General features: G+C 39.1%; 3 protein-coding genes across 4 annotated transcripts; 1 reads left to right on the top strand and 2 right to left on the bottom strand.

Annotated features, from left to right (window-relative positions):
• Nucleotides 1–1,365: 1,365 nt before the first annotated feature.
• On the bottom strand, nt 1,366–4,450 carry LOC115014239 (F-box/LRR-repeat protein 12). Of its 2 annotated transcripts, XM_029440944.1 has the most exons (4): nt 4,266–4,450; nt 4,052–4,127; nt 2,531–2,888; nt 1,366–2,464 (listed from the first exon to the last, which is right to left on the bottom strand). In XM_029440944.1, the coding sequence occupies exons 1-4, from the start codon at nt 4,364–4,366 to the stop codon at nt 1,785–1,787; spliced, it is 1,215 nt and encodes a 404-aa protein (XP_029296804.1). In that variant the 5' UTR covers nt 4,367–4,450; the 3' UTR covers nt 1,366–1,784. The 2 variants fall into 2 exon arrangements, with proteins under 2 accessions (XP_029296804.1, XP_029296803.1); XM_029440943.1 differs by having other exon boundaries at nt 1,366–2,888.
• Nucleotides 4,451–5,314: 864 nt separating this feature from the next.
• cops6 (COP9 signalosome subunit 6) lies at nt 5,315–11,019 on the top strand. Its single transcript, XM_029441636.1, has 10 exons — nt 5,315–5,391; nt 7,049–7,174; nt 7,474–7,605; nt 8,140–8,228; nt 8,503–8,565; nt 8,663–8,710; nt 8,822–8,936; nt 10,000–10,092; nt 10,346–10,446; nt 10,573–11,019. The coding sequence occupies exons 1-10, from the start codon at nt 5,349–5,351 to the stop codon at nt 10,711–10,713; spliced, it is 951 nt and encodes a 316-aa protein (XP_029297496.1). The 5' UTR covers nt 5,315–5,348; the 3' UTR covers nt 10,714–11,019.
• A 1,217-nt stretch (nt 11,020–12,236) lies between these two features.
• Nucleotides 12,237–15,080, bottom strand: and4 (actinodin4). The gene is given in 6 exon segments (XM_029441946.1): nt 12,237–13,067; nt 13,069–13,287; nt 13,787–13,947; nt 14,038–14,082; nt 14,621–14,684; nt 15,073–15,080. Coding segments are annotated over 5 exon segments (1,065 nt in total). The 5' UTR covers nt 14,676–14,684; nt 15,073–15,080; the 3' UTR covers nt 12,237–12,482.
• Between the last annotated feature and the right edge of the window lie 553 nt (nt 15,081–15,633).

Below are 15,633 nucleotides of genomic sequence, written 5' to 3'. Positions count from 1 at the left end.
CCTCATCAACTATTTGATTAATCAACTAATTATTTATATACTAAAATGAGTCTTCATAACAGCGTCACATTGTTAAATATACCACATTTCCCCGTTCAGACGCAGCGCATGCTGTTAAGCTGTTTTTTTTAATGAGTTAAATCGATATGTGCGGGCTTGTTGATCAATCACTGTATTTCATGAGAAGTCAATAATTTAGAGTTTTTTTTACAGAATGATGGAATTAACTAATAAAATACAAATGATACCTAAAGATGATTTTGTTCAAAATAGGTTTATTCAGAACAATTTTCTTATTCGTAATCTAAAGACTGTTAAAAATGAAAATGGTTTGTTTGAATGCAACACAATTCATGTCAATGACACAGATCTTCCATGTTTCTCCTCATTAAACACAATAAACAGACATTTACTATTACCATTTCTTATTTAATAATCTCTAAAAATCATATAGGGAAAAAAAAAAGAGAGAATAGAGACTTCATAAAGATTATTTTAAATATGTTATGCTGTTTTTCAGTAACAACAAAACCAAACACCTGCTTGTCTTTTTTTCTGAATGTATACATTGTGGAGTAAAGGAACAGGAAACAGGTGGATTATTATACTCTTCAGTTCTACACCTGCTTGTGGCTTCACAGTCTAGCTGCTGTAACAGTTTCATATTCTGTTGTATATCGTGACTTAGTTTAAAATAGTATGCATGCTAAAAACATTATTTACCTTAAAGACAGTGGCTAACGTAGTAGAGTTAAACAGTATAAATGTGTCCACCTTCAGAGATGTTTCCAAACTGTTTATCATGTGGTAGCTCTATTAACATGTATGGGTCTCTGAGGCAAAGAGCACAGAAACAAAGAGCAAGACTGCTTCGTGGCAAGAGGATTGTTTTCATCAATGTGATGAAATACCGAAGGTTAGCAAACACAGTACCTTCTTGCAAATCATTTCTCAAAACGTTTTTACAGTAAATTGGTTGTTTGTCTAGTTTTTATCCCTCTTATTTTTTTTAACTGCTTTTTATTATACACTCGGTTTTATTTTGTCATATGTTCTTATTTATGTTGGGGTTTTTTTTCATATCTTGACTGTGTATAAAAGTTTATCTTGTTCTGTAAAGCACTTTGTAACCGTGTTTCGAAAAGTGTAATATTATTATTTTTAATTTGCCAAATTTGCCAACAGATATTCCTGCCTGGATATTTTATACATACATTTTTACACAGTTTCTTATTTGATTCCCCATAAAAATGTATCATATCACAATTTTAAAAAGTAAGCTTTTATTCAGGTTTGAAAAAAAAAAAAAAAAAAAAAAAGTATATATATATATATATATATATATATATATATATTAAACAACAGTATGGCCTTGAATCATATGATACATTTTGCTTATCGAGAAGTCAAACATGGTTTTCCTCCTCTGGCTATTGAGGTTGGCAGATTAAAAAATAATTACGGGGGAAAACGTCTTAAAAGCCTGGAAAAGAAGGCAAGGTGGACTATTTAATTAAAGAGTTTACTCTGATTTCTCTAGTATTATACAGTAGATGTTTTGCAGTGTTTTTAAAATGTTGTTGACATGAATATCTGATTCATATCCGGAGCCGGCTCTGATGATTTAGTTACATCTTGTCGACTCATAGTTTTACGCACGACACAATGATAACAACTTTAAGTCGTTTGTTATACCCATAACGCTACAGAAAATGACATATGCCTGTGTGAAAGAGAATTGTATCTATAATTGGCCACTTCTTGTATACAGCAGGAGAAGAGATTTAGTCTGCGTTGATCTGAACAGAGCAGTTGGTGAAAACTAGAGTGCAGGATGGCAGCAGGACAGCCAGTGAGCGACGCAAACTTGGAATGGGATCGTTCGTGTCTAGTGTCTTGTTCTCTTCATTGCTGTTATCTCCACCTGCAGCTTCCTCATTTTCCTGCTCTTCTCCACCACCAGCACCAGCACCAGCACCAGCTCCAGCACCAGCTCCAGCACCAGCGCCAGCGCCAACGCCAGCACCCTCCCCCTCTACTACAGGTGGACACTGTGGAGGCTGGAAGGTCACGTCCAAAAACTCCAGCCGGCGAAGCCCACGGAGCATCCTGCAGCTCCGCACTATCTGCATCTTGCTGAGCGTGCAGGCCCACAGGCACAGACATTTCAGGTCCTTCAGGCGGCTGGCACAGAGCAAGCCCGGCCCCACCTCCTTACCCCCAAGACTCAGCTCCTCCAGGCCGAGCCATCCTGCCCCCAGCCCGAGGGAGGCCATCTGTAACTGGTAGCCTTGCCGCCCAGTGATGCCTATTTCTAAAAACTTGAGCCTGGAAAGCCCTTCCACACCACAGGGGACGTCCTTGGCAGCACAGCTCCTGAGCCCGTTAGCTGTCACACGAAAGGTGTCGCGCAGCTCCAGCCGACTGAGCTTCTCCCATGTTGTCAGACTCTGCAGATGCTGGTCTGTGAAAGAGGGCACGTTGTTAAGGACTAACCTCCCAATGCCAATCCCTGATGGAGAGCCCTGACCTTTTCCTTTCCGATCCCTTCCTTTCTGTTGAGCACCAACGCTGGATGTGGCTTCTGCTCTTTCTTGGGAACAAGCAGGTGAAGTCTGGTTGAAAAATTCACGAGGCAGCTCACAGCCACGCAGCTCCAGCACCTGCAAAGACGTAGGTAGGAGCTGGCAACTGGGCAGGCCTCGCAGGTCTGCGTGCAGAAGATAGAGCTTACTCAGGCGAGGGCACTTTGTGGACAAAGCTTTGAGCCAAGACTCAGAGAGAAAGGTGCCCCCTCGAGCAGAAAGCAGCAAACCACGCAAACGTAGGCACCTTAGTCCACAACCAAGGTACTGACGAAGCAGGAGCCAGAGTATGCGGGATGTCACCTAACACACAAGGGACAGTCCATGTATGCGTTGAGGGTGGGGGATGGGAGGCAAAAGAGAGAGTTTTTTTCAATAATTGTATACACAGAATCCATATGTAATAGCATTCACTTCAACAGGGGCTTATGGCAAGACACGTTTATTTGTGGAGCAAATTTCATACACAAAGGCCATTTAAAGCGTTTCACATAACAAACACATTGAAAAGGAAATACAGCAGAACACGTTAAGATGCAAACTTAAAATGTTAAAATAAATCAATTCAAAAGAGGAAATAGAGAAACAAATAGTGGATAGGTAAAGATAGATGTGCAATAATTAGGAGTGCTAAAGATTAAAGGTCTTGTTTCTTCTGGAGGGTTTTTTCTCCCAGCTTTGTTGAGCATTGTAACTAAAAGTACTTTAATTTGTATTCTATGACACACTGGAAGCCAGTGCAGATCCTTGAGTATTGGAACAATGTGTCCAGTACTTCTGTATTGTACTGTACATACTATGATAATTCTCAATTAAATATCTTCACATTATTTTAGCATTCTGAATGAGCAAAGGTATTTTTAAAGACCTGAGAAATTAAGATGTTTATACAGATTTCTAAATCATACCTGGACATGAATCCTCTGTTTTTTAAGATGGTAGCATTCAGACATGATCATTTCTGTTTTATGTGGCTGTCAAAATGTAACACTGAGTTCCCGATGACACCAAGTTTCTTTACTTGGTTGCTAGTTTTCAAAGACAGCGAGTAGAGCCTTTCTTCTTTATCACGAGAGAAATTTGTGAAGTCATTGCTACTGGTTCAAGTGTCATTAGTATGTGTGATTTTCATTTATTATTTATTTAATTTTTATTAAAGTATGTAGCTTAAATCAATGCCACACACCACAGCATTTATAGTCTAAGCTATGTTGCAATGCCCGTCCTTAGATGGGATTTAAAATACATAAATCTGAATAACAAATACAGAAGAGACAGTACAAAGCAAAAACTCAACAAGACAATACAGACACACCAAATAAGACAGGAAGCATCAGATCATTCATGACTACGTGACTGATCCCCTGATGAGGCTATGATGCCCAAATAAAATAAACACCACACTGCATGATACAAGATACAACGAAAGAAAATGGGAGAAGCCACATCGTCAGCAACACCCTTACCCCTTTCCATGCAGTCAGATCGACAAGTCTCCACAGTCTTTGGTCTTTAACAAGGCGTTTCCATCTCTTACACACTCTAAAAAAACAACAACAACGCAAAATACAACAAATAACTTCATCATGTGACATGATCAGTTACAACAAAAGGCACTGAGTTTTGTTTCACAAGACGAATAACTGGTCAAACACTGTCAGCAAAGTTAATGTACCTTACCTTCCGGCTTTGACGAGCTCTCGTACGCTCAAAAACGACAACACGTCAATTAAAATGTTTTCTGGAAAGTAGTCCAGGTTACAGGCTTTATATTCATCCATTTTGTAAACAAAACTATTAAAACCTTGAACACGGGCTGATATCCCGGCGCACACAGGTTGCGCCTACATTAGCGGTCCCCCGGAAACAACTGCCGACGACTGAAGGAACTAGCGACAGTTAGCCGAATAAATAAAATATGTTTCTTTACATGTTTAGACATTAAAGAAACAGAAGATCTCGCACAGAATACATTCAAATAATATAATTTTATATAATATAAACATTATGAAAATACTTTAAAAAACAAAATAAGGTGGATTTATATTAAATTATATATAGACAGTGGTGGAAAGTGACTATGGACATTTAGTACTGTACTTTTGACATACTTTCATTTTATGCTACATTAACTAATTTATCTGACAGCTTTAGTTACTTTTAAAATTAAGATAGTTGCATACAAAACATTGCTAAGTACAGCTAAAATAAATGAGTCAATTAATCAATTTGTCGATTTGCAGAAAATCTATTGGCAACCATTTTGATGATTAGTCATTTTTAATACAAAGATGCAACACATTTCATGGTTCCAGCTTCACAAATGTGAAGATTTTCTGCTTTTTCTTTTGAATCTTTAACATTTTATTTTCCTAATAATTTAAATCCGTTCTGAAAATAATCATCAGTGGTTGTCCTATACAAAATAATAACAAATTAACTCCACCTCAACCAACCTCAACAGTAGAATCCTGCTTTTATATTAAAGCAAAAATGATAATAATCTGTTGATAGCCTATAATACAATAGTATAACAGTCACAGGGGCCATTTTTCTGCATTGATTACTTTTACTTGAGATACTAAGCAGATTTTCCTGATTATACTTAAATACTTTTACTTAGGTAACATTATTAATGCAGGACTTTTACTTGTAACAGAGTATTTTGTACAGTATTTTTACTCCACTGCTGGAGTACAATATTGCCACCTAACGTTCGTTTAGATGAACAGTCCACTGCGCCTGCGCGGTATACCGGACAAGATGGCGACCAGCAATGGTGGAGGAATGGAAGTGGATGGGGCAGGCAAGTATTTCTCACTTATCCCATAATTTATGCCTAATATTAACATGAACCTGTGTGCAGATTGTCGCATGTGTCGTATATTTGTGTTATGGATGTGTGTAAGTTATGAATTAGTGGTGTTAAAGGCGGTAGTTGGCGAGCTTGCTGACATAAGCGGGTTAACGTACACGGCTGTGCTATAAAGCTGTCAACAAATTCATCACTCTGTGGTGTTTGAGTCAGTATTTTTATATATTTTACTGCTTTATTACTGGAGTTAGCATCAGGAATGTAAACATAAGTCTGTCAGCTCATGCGGGTTTGATGAAAACCATACTGACTAGTTATAACAACAAGCCAGTCTGTATTTAGAGCTGGTCCGCTGTCCATGTGATGAACCGGCCTGTTTCTATCTTTCACTAATTCTATTTCAAATATTTGTTTTGAGCCAAAAAAGATAATACACACAATATATTGTTGTGTCAACGCTTATTTCCATTTATGTGAAATAATTATAAAATGATATTCATGTACATGCATACATTCACAGATATAAAAGCAGATTGAAACAGTGTCAAAAATAAGCACATTTAAAAGAAAACAATAAACCCATTCGAAATAAATAATAAAATAATTGTATGTACTAAATAAAAGAGACGTACAATAATTCTAAATCTAAGAATAGGAACATAAATCGGATAAGAAACATTGGTTTCTACCGTTACCTTCCCTCTAGTCTTCCTTATAGGATGCACGATACGATGAATATCGATATTACTTGCGATAAACAAACAGAAATGGACGTGTAGTCAGTTTGGCCTTTTCTGCTACTTTATACTGCACATAAAGTACACATTGCTTGTTGAATTGAAAAAAATGAGCAGAAAGAAAATGATTTTCTAATTGGAAAAAAAGAAAGGAATGATTTAAAGTGCTGATACTCTCTTTCAACCAACTCAAAAGATCCATGTGCATCTTTACTTTGGTGTTGAGGACACGCTGAAACTTAAACTACATTTACTACAACTTAACAACTTAACTGCTCATTTTTGTCTCGGTCCTGATCACCTACACCGGTCTGCTCTGACCGCATCCACCGCCGCTCTCTCTCGCTCAACTACACACTCGCCGTACGCACACTATGCACACTATGCACACTATGCACACTATGCACCGTACACACTGCGCTGTTCCCCAAAGGATGCTACTCTTATAACACGAGTCATCATTCTCAACTTGGTTGTATGTTTTTCTCCATTTAATGTTCTTTTGTGTTTCAACTCGTATGTTGTTTTAGGATTGACAAAATAGTATACATAACACAGGTCCGTGTGGTAAACAGCTCTTCAGGTGACACTAACTATAAGAACATTAGCGGGTCAAGGGGAATGTCTCCAGCATTGTCTCCATTTCTTCTTTGATATTTTTCCAAAATGTTAATATTTGTTTGTTAACATAGTTTTTGATAATGTCGATTTAAGATATATTGGCAATAAGCTCTGTTGTGGTTGTATCAGACTGGCTTCACACACACTGAATACCTACTCGCCGTATTGGCAGTGTCCAACACGTCCCAGAACCCAAGGTGACGTCCTTAAATAGACTTTCTTGTTCGGACAAATGTCCCGTTACTTTCTGTAGATGTTAAAGCCTCTTTTGTGTCTCTGTGTGCCTCTAGTCAGCCCCAGCGTTATGGCCGCAGGGGTCACTGGAAGCGTCTCTGTGGCCTTACACCCTCTGGTTATCCTCAACATATCCGACCACTGGATTCGCATTCGCTCACAAGAGGGACGACCGATGCAGGGTATGTATGACGACGCTATGTGTCCCTCGTCTCGAAGGCCAACAGATTTATTTGAATGGGTTTTTTGTTTGGACGCCTGAAATAAAGTCGGTGTTTAACACAAGCTTTAAAGATTTTTGCCCTGCGACATAAATTACGTCAGTATTACCCCCACCTGTAATATTTTAAGCTTTTACGTGTCTTAGAAAGGTTACTAGTAAATGGCTAAATGGGGCTACAGAGGTTGTCGGGGGGACATAAGATCCGTCATTCCCTGCAGCACTGTATTATATATTGTTTTGTTGTTTTCTCCTGATCAGTGATTGGCGCCCTGATCGGGAAGCAGGAGGGGAGAAACATCGAGGTGATGAACTCCTTTGAGTTGCTGTCTAACACCATAGATGAACGGGTGCATATTGACAAGGAGTATTACTACACCAAGGAGGAGCAATGTGAGTGTGGAAGACGAGAATACATCTCTATTCATGTTTCTCTTTTTTAAAGAAATGCAGTGCAGCCAGTTCATGTTATAAAACAAATGTCATAGTCACATAACATGTCATAGTTACTCTCTGGCTGTGTTGGAGTAAGAATACAGAAGGGGAAGTACTCACCTCAAGATTGCTTTACTAAGGGATTGCAACATTAACTTTAGTTATTAATAAATGTTTATTCAGTAGTCAAAGTTGGTTACTGCACAAAGTCGTGTGCTTGTGCAGCAGCAGTTCAGTGTGTGGACTGGTACTTGGAGGGTTGCTAGTTCGCCTCCTGGGCACTGCAGAGGTGCCCTTGACCCCCCCCACACAGCTGTATGCCGGGTGCTATTTATATAATAGCTGCCCACTGCTCCTAATATTAGGATGGGTAAAATGCAGAGTCTTAATGTCACTGTGTGCTGTGCTATGTGTACGTGTGTGACCATAAAAAGAGGATTCAAATCCTCCGTTTCTATTGCTGTAGGTTTTATATTTTCTTTTGTCTCTCAGTCAAACAGGTCTTTAAAGAGATGGAGTTTTTGGGCTGGTACACCACAGGCGGCCCCCCTGACGCATCAGACATCCACATTCACAAGCAGGTATGCAAAAGGGGGCAATATGTGCAGCGAATGTAAATGACAGCAGAAGATGAACATCCTTAACTTCTCTCAGACCCCGCCTCACTGAGGCAGCGGCAGGTGGCACACAGCTAGTTTAAAACTCAACGTTCACTTTGGAAGAACAAAGCAGAAGCATTAATATTGCAGAGACGTTTAGTTAATTATTGATATTGAAGAAATACTGCATTTTGATCGTAATATCAGATTGCGTGCGGCACATTTCCTCTACTGTGATTTCCCTCTTGTCCGTCAGGTGTGTGAGATTATTGAGAGCCCTCTCTTCCTGAAGCTCAACCCACTGACCAAACACACCGATGTGAGTTCTTCTGCATTTTCACCTCAACAGTGAGAAAAACATCACAGTTGTGCATTTCCGTACATCTTCTCTGAACACGTTTTGTTTTCTCCTTCAGCTTCCTGTTAGTGTTTATGAATCTGTGATTGACATCATCAATGGCGAGGTAATCTTTATGTTTCATATCCTCTACGTGTCCTCTCCTGGAGCAGTGGCCCAGTTTCCCACAGAGAGTTGTTTTAAGTTCAATCTGATGTGTTTTTTGTTTTTGATGCAGGCCACCATGTTGTTTGCTGAGCTGACGTACACTCTGGCCACAGAGGAAGCAGAGAGGATCGGTGTTGACCACGTAGCTCGAATGACAGCCACCGGCACAGGAGAAAACTCAACAGGTAAGAGTTAATGTTCTTCTTCTTCGCTTTGAAGGTCAAACACGGTGAGCGAGTGTAGCCTGCACCCCAATGTCAAGTCAGCTGTAAACCATCGACTCGTGTATCGTTTTTAAAGGTTGCTTTTATAAACATTGGTTATTTATCAGCCGCTATCGCATCGCAGTTCTTATCTCTTAGCTAATTAAGTCGTTTTCAGTGTTGTGTGATGTATCTTACCTGTTGTTATATGAAGTATTACTCTTCAATGCATGCTCAATGTTCTGCCATATACTGTTATCAGTTATCTATACTTTAATGTATATACACACACAAAACAATTTAATTTTAAACTAAACTAAATGTCTTTCATTTAGTCTTAAAAGTTTAAGTTTATTTTCACAATTAAGGTTACAATTTTACAATTTAATAGAGAACATAATAATAATAATAATAATAATAATAATAATAATAATAATAATAATAATAAAGAGAAAATAATATGACTACATAAAATTGATAGCAAACTATAAAAAAGTATATATATATATATATATATATATATATATATATATATATATATATATATATATATATGTATTATATTAATATATATATATATATATATAGTATATATTATATAATATATATATAGATAGTATCTATATATATATTATATAATATAATATCTATATGCATATTATATCGATATATATCTCTATGATTATATAATATATATAATCTTATTGTATCTAATATCTATATCTATATATATATATATATATTTATATATATATAATATAATATAATAATATAACATCTGGGATTTTTAGTGTGCTTGTATTTGAGGGGATATTGGTTTAAACACCTGCAACAGTAATGTTACATGTCATTATGAGTGAAACAGTAAAAGAATATGTTTAAGGTGGAAACTTCCAAACAGGCTATATTCTCTGTCGCCAGATTTTAAAGAAGTCTAGACATTTGCAGGAAACTGCCGTCCTGTGACCCGACTAACATGAAACCCTTTCATTAAAATACATTCTGTCTGAACAGGTTATAACTAATGTTTTCTGTCTTCTCTTAGTTGCTGAGCACCTTATAGCCCAGCACAGTGCGATAAAGATGCTCCACAGCCGGGTGAGGATCATTCTAGAGTACGTCAAAGCCGTGGAATCAGGTGAGCGGACAACAGGGTCTTTTTAATGAGGCCGTTAGAGCAAAGAATGTAGAAATATGTCTGGAAAACAGCTGTTCTGAGATGAGATGTTTCTTTTCCTCACTTTTACACCACGAAGGGAGGCCCCTCGAACACACCTCTTTAACTACAAGCCTCCGTTTGATCTCGACGGCGTCGTCTCACCTCTCAGTTTTAATATACTGAGTTTTAACTTGTTTTGTTTTTTTGTATTTCCTCTCTTAATGTTCCGCAGGAGAGGTGCCATTTAACCACGAGATCCTTCGAGAAGTGAACGCTCTGTGTCACAGATTGCCGGTCCTCAGCACCATAAAATTCAAAACGGACTTCTATGATGTAAGCAAGCTCTGTGTACCTTCTTGTACAAAATAGTTCTTTCACCCCTAATGCTAAATGTTAACGTTTAAGGATAAGATCTTTGTTTTTCTTAACATTTTGCCTTTCTTTCCCCCCCCCCTGCAGCAATGTAATGACGTGGGGCTCATGGCCTACTTAGGCACCATCACCAAGACCTGCAACAGTATGAACCAGTTCATCAACAAGTTCAACGTCCTGTACGACAGACAGGGCATCGGCCGGAGGATGAGAGGACTCTTCTTTTGAGCCGACAGAGAGACAAACGAGCACTGCAGTTTCTTTTTCTCTGTTTTGTTCTTTTTTTTTGGTTTGTTTGCATTATTTTTTGTTAGCTAAAACAATTCTACAGAAACTTTTCAAACCAGTTTACCATTCTCAACCACAAGTGTGTCGAAAAGCACTTAATTACACCGATCAGTAAGAGAGAACGATGTGTTGGTTCTGCACAGGAATGAATCCACTGTACATGAACGTTATATTATTTTACCCCGTTTGTTATATTGTTTCATTTTTCTGTATGTAATAAATGATCCGCTGATTTTTTTCATGGGACTTTGACTCCTCTTCTTTATAAGCTAATCTTGAAAATGTTTATTTTCATTTAAGTACACGTGACTCCAGGAACAAAATACAGAACCTCCTTAAATCAATTCACTTATTATTCTATCTGAAAACTTCCCATCTCTACCGCTAAAATGTCATAAAAATGTTACATTTTATATAAATATGTCATTCAAATATATTTAAAACGTTATAGTACAGTATGCCACTAAAATGAACGTATATTAGGCTTTGGATACTCATAGATTCATTGTTGCTTTTGGTCTTTTCAAGACTGAACAATGCAGATTTATTTTTTGAGCTGACATTTTCTTTGTTAGCTACAGAAACTTTTCAAACCAGTTAATCGAAAAGCACTTAATTACACTGACCAGTAAGAGAGAACGATGTGTTGGTTCTGCACAGGAAGGAATCCACTGTACATGAACGTTATATTATTTATATTTCTGTATGTATGTGGAGCTGCAGGTTTACCGTCAGGAGTGTTTGCAGTTTGTTCGTCTTTTGAAGTTGACTTCCTGCTGTTCGATTGCCTTTGGAGGTTTGTACACACAGGCACACGCAGCAGGAGGGGGGGGGGGGGGGGTTATAGCTCCAGAGTCGGAGGTCTAACAGGAGTCAGCATTTTTATGGGCATTAAATGTACAGCGGAACCAGACATAATGACCCCCCAGCCTGCACGTTGGCACTTCAGCTTTACTAGTCTGCTTCTACCTGCCATGTGGCATTTTCTTCTTGCACTTTTAAAAAAAAGTATATTCAACAAGGTTCCCACAGCTCCTTCAAACCCTTGAATGTTTGTGAACTAGATGAAAAAAGGCCTTGAAAGTTTTTGAAAACAGTCATAAATATAATAATGAGTCATTGAAAGTGCTTGAATTTATATATATTTTGTGCAAGAATATAAATAGCTCTTCAACTCTAATAATAAGTCTATCGCTCAACTTATACAATATATTGTTTTGCTAAACTCTCTGTGTTGTATCAGTAATTAACCTTTGAAACTTGAATCTTGAGTATCCATGTTTGATCCCTGAATTTAAGGGAATTGGGCCTGAAAAGTCCTTGAGTGTGTTGTTTGAGAAGGTGTGGGAACCCTGGGAAACATTTTCTTTCCTTTCTATTTGTATCCTATCAAAGTATATTCAAAGCCAGAAATACTACTCATTCACTGAGGAGAAACTGTTTGGTGACACTTTATTATCTCATTCGTCAAAAACAATTTGCATTACATGCTTGTGTTGTCTTGTTTAGTGGCTGACAGTGATGGTAAACACATGAACAGTTGTCAATGTAAAAGGTTTAAACAAATACTGCAGCTTTGCAATGCTTGTGTACAGGTTGTGTTCCATGACAGCACATTTGCAAGATGTTAAAATCCCTCAAAATATGAAAATGTTCAACTTCAATCAAAGTCTGTTTCATTTCCTTTCCTCCAACACATCCTGGATGTTTCACTGACTGTGGCCTGACTCTGCGGGCTCATCGGCGGCAGCAGCGGGCTGCGGGTACTGGAAGCGTGCCGGGTCGTACAGATCATCCATGGGGTTGTAGGGCTTGGGGTAGAAGTAAGGGTAAGGGTACATGTTTACTTTCTTCTCGATGAGAGCAGGGGGGGCCTTCTCCTCCACTGGTTCCTCTTTCTTTTCCTCCTCCACAGGAGGACGTGGCGGCGGCGGCGGTGCAACCACGATCTTCCCCTTCATGGTCCTGGGTGGGTGGTCAATCAGGCAGTCGGGGTCCCAGTAGGGGTCACAGTCGTACTCCATGCCCTTGAAGGTGCGGATGGGGGCCGGGAGAGACTTCTTGACGAGGACTGGAGGTGGAGGTGGGGCGGACTTCTTTGGTGGAGGTGGTGGAGGAGGTGGAGGAGGTGGGGGCACTTCGACGGAAGCTTTCTGGGGGGTGCAGTGGGGGTGGTAGCGAGGGTCGCAGAGCACAGGCACGGAGCCGGTGGGCATGTAGACGATGTGGGGCTTACAGAGGGGGTCCCTCTTGTTGCACAGGTACAGGACGTCAGCCTGGGAAATGAGTGGAGCATGAGGGAGAGGGGGGGGGGGTTGGCGGGGGATCTGTGGGCTTTCCTTTCATTGGGGGTGGAGGAGGAAGAGCGACTTTGCACTTCTTGTCTGTAACCGGGTCACACATGATCATCGGCACGCCCAGTTTGTTCTGGAAGTAGGAAGCGTCGGGGCCGTAGGTTTGCTCCAGGTACCTCATCTGCTGGTAGAGCATCCGCAGCTTGTCGATCTCATAGATCTGAGAGGGGGGGGAGAACAACTCAAGAGTAAAGGGAAGACACACACTTTACAGAGGCCTTTAATATATATGAATCAATGTGGAACATACATATTATGTTTTATTTTACATCTTAAGTGTGTAAGTTTGTGCACTAAAGATCTCACCAGCCTCGTCAGACATGTGACATGTTATATTAATCATTTTCATTCGAGACCAGAAGTGAAGTGATCGGGTTATTGAGACAAAAGATTTGCTGAATCATTTGGTGAATAACACACATATAATAAAAGATTTGTTTGGCTTCGCAGCAGAAATCCCACATTAAGTAATTTTTCTTTTGAATGCATTTCACAATTTTGGCACCAAGTCGTCCGTCAGTAGATATTGACTGTGCAGAATCACTGGATCAACACCGGGTGGATTCTGTTGGCGGATGAATTTCTGCTTCTGTAATTGAAGTCGAAGTCATACTACCAGAGTTAAGCATTTGATGGTCACGGTGTAATATAATGCGTACCCCCTCAGTGTGTCCGATGCTGCTGTAGTAGCGGTAGTAAGACTGGAAGTCTGGGTTTCCTCTGTACCACCTGGGGTCCGCGTTACGCTTCGGTCTGGAGTGACTCAGAAAGCTGTTTGCTTTCTGTGAGTTGATCCCGACGTTACTGACGGGAACCATCTCTGTTAGCAGAGGAGATGAAGCTCAGTCTCTTTAAAAGATAAAATACTTCTCAACAGTTTGAACTGAAGTAATTTAAGATTACTGCTTACCTTCCTGCTGCATGTCGTTCAACAAAGATTTGGCCTCCAGCAGGCCTGGAAGAGGAGATCATCATGTTTTTATCACATTTCTGTTTAACCCTTGTGCCTCACTTCAAAAACGTTGCTCTGATGTCAAAAAACTGCCACAGAATTATGCATTAATATCATTTTCCACTTCCACGGATCCTTTAACCAACTCCAGTCCTGATCAGAACTACCACATATTCATCCTTTTCAGAATTCTAACCCATTAAATGAGTTTGTATACAAATGTTTATAAAAAAACAAACAAAAAAAACATAAACATTTAATTTTTTTTACAGTCTGGGATATGTAAATGATTTGCAACAACATATAGTTTAATACATTTCTTTTTGTAAGATGCCTTATAGAGCAAATATGTTTTTAATGTTTCAATGGGGACATTTTGGACTAAATTAAAACCTAAAAAAGATAAACCTCACACTCTTGCTACCATGTTTTCCATATGCATTCACACAGCCACAAGGATCATACATTAAAAAATGTAAAACCCAAAATGTCCCGAGTGAGGCACAAGTGTTACGCAGTACAATAAAGAATCAACACTTACCTGAGAGCAGCATCAGACAGCAGAGCGCCCCCAACGACCATAATGTAGAAATCATCTTGAACCCCTGTGTTGCAAAAGTAGATTTGTAACATTGAGGTAAAAACAGACACGTCATTGCTAAGTGATAAATAAAGTATGAAATATAGTTTGTAATAAAAAGAGAAAAACTAATTTCACCACGACACATTTTAAAGTTTTAAACTTTTTGGTCCTTTTCACATTTGATTTTTGATTTTTCCGCCAGAAGCAAACATTTCTTAAGACTAATGTTTCAAAGTATTAGAAGAAAGACTACACATCTCAAGTTAAACTTAGTGTCCTACTTTGATTCTAAATACACACTGATTTGTATGAAATATAACATAAAGTTACAGGAGATGAAGTATTAAATGCAGTGTTTAGGTCAAATAAGCAGCACTTTGGATGCCTAATGACAAAGATGTTTTCCTCACCTGGCTCAGGAAGCTGTCTTCGCTGCACTCACAGGGCCGAGTGGGTTAAATACAGATCCGAGTGTCAAACCTCCTGCAACATAATCTCCTGTCCAATAGGACTCCACCAATTTTGACACAGAAATCTCGTCTCCACCTCTCTTTTAATAACGTTTAATATGGAGCCTTTGGCGCCAATTAAGAATGAAAAAGCCCCTGCAGCTTTAGCAGCAGAGCCATAAAGAGAACAGACTTCAAATGGAAACTCCCCATTAAGTCTGGAAGGAAAGCATCACCTGCTGGGACAACTGCAACTGTGGGGGAAAATGCTGCCTACTAACACAATATCTCAGCCAAAAGGACAGTAAAAAAAATCATAGATGGCGACCCGCTCGGCCTTAAATGTACTTTTTTAATGAGTTGTTAAGAGATTTCTGAAACTGTCGGCTCCATAAGGCTGTTATTTTACCCAGAGAACACCTGCTTTAACATTTCCACTCACTGAGCAACGAGGAGGCGTCTTTTTGTCTCCGCATGTTCACTATTACATTTGAAACATTTACATTTAAAGTTAGACTGAAG

Source organism: Cottoperca gobio, chromosome 10 (genome assembly GCF_900634415.1).
Source record: "Cottoperca gobio chromosome 10, fCotGob3.1, whole genome shotgun sequence".
In the NCBI taxonomy this organism is placed as follows: Eukaryota; Metazoa; Chordata; class Actinopteri; order Perciformes; family Bovichtidae; genus Cottoperca; species Cottoperca gobio.
The sequence above is the reverse complement of the archived record's forward strand: the minus strand, read 5'-3'. Positions and strand labels throughout refer to the sequence as shown.

Excerpts from the sequence above, each read along its gene's own strand:
- cops6 (XM_029441636.1), top strand. The coding sequence starts at position 5,349 with ATGGCGACCAGCAATGGTGGAGGAATGGAAGTGGATGGGGCAG. Across the intron at positions 8,937-9,999 it reads CACAGGAGAAAACTCAACAG|TTGCTGAGCACCTTATAGCC; the intron begins GTAAGAGTTAAT and ends GTCTTCTCTTAG. Across the intron at positions 10,447-10,572 it reads TCAAAACGGACTTCTATGAT|CAATGTAATGACGTGGGGCT; the intron begins GTAAGCAAGCTC and ends CCCCCCCTGCAG.
- LOC115014239 (XM_029440943.1), bottom strand. The coding sequence starts at position 4,366 with ATGGATGAATATAAAGCCTGTAACCTGGACTACTTTCCAGAAAACATT. Across the intron at positions 4,128-4,265 it reads GAGCTCGTCAAAGCCGGAAG|AGTGTGTAAGAGATGGAAAC; the intron begins GTAAGGTACATT and ends TTGTTTTTTTAG. Across the intron at positions 2,889-4,051 it reads ATCTGACTGCATGGAAAGGG|GTGACATCCCGCATACTCTG; the intron begins GTAAGGGTGTTG and ends CTTGTGTGTTAG.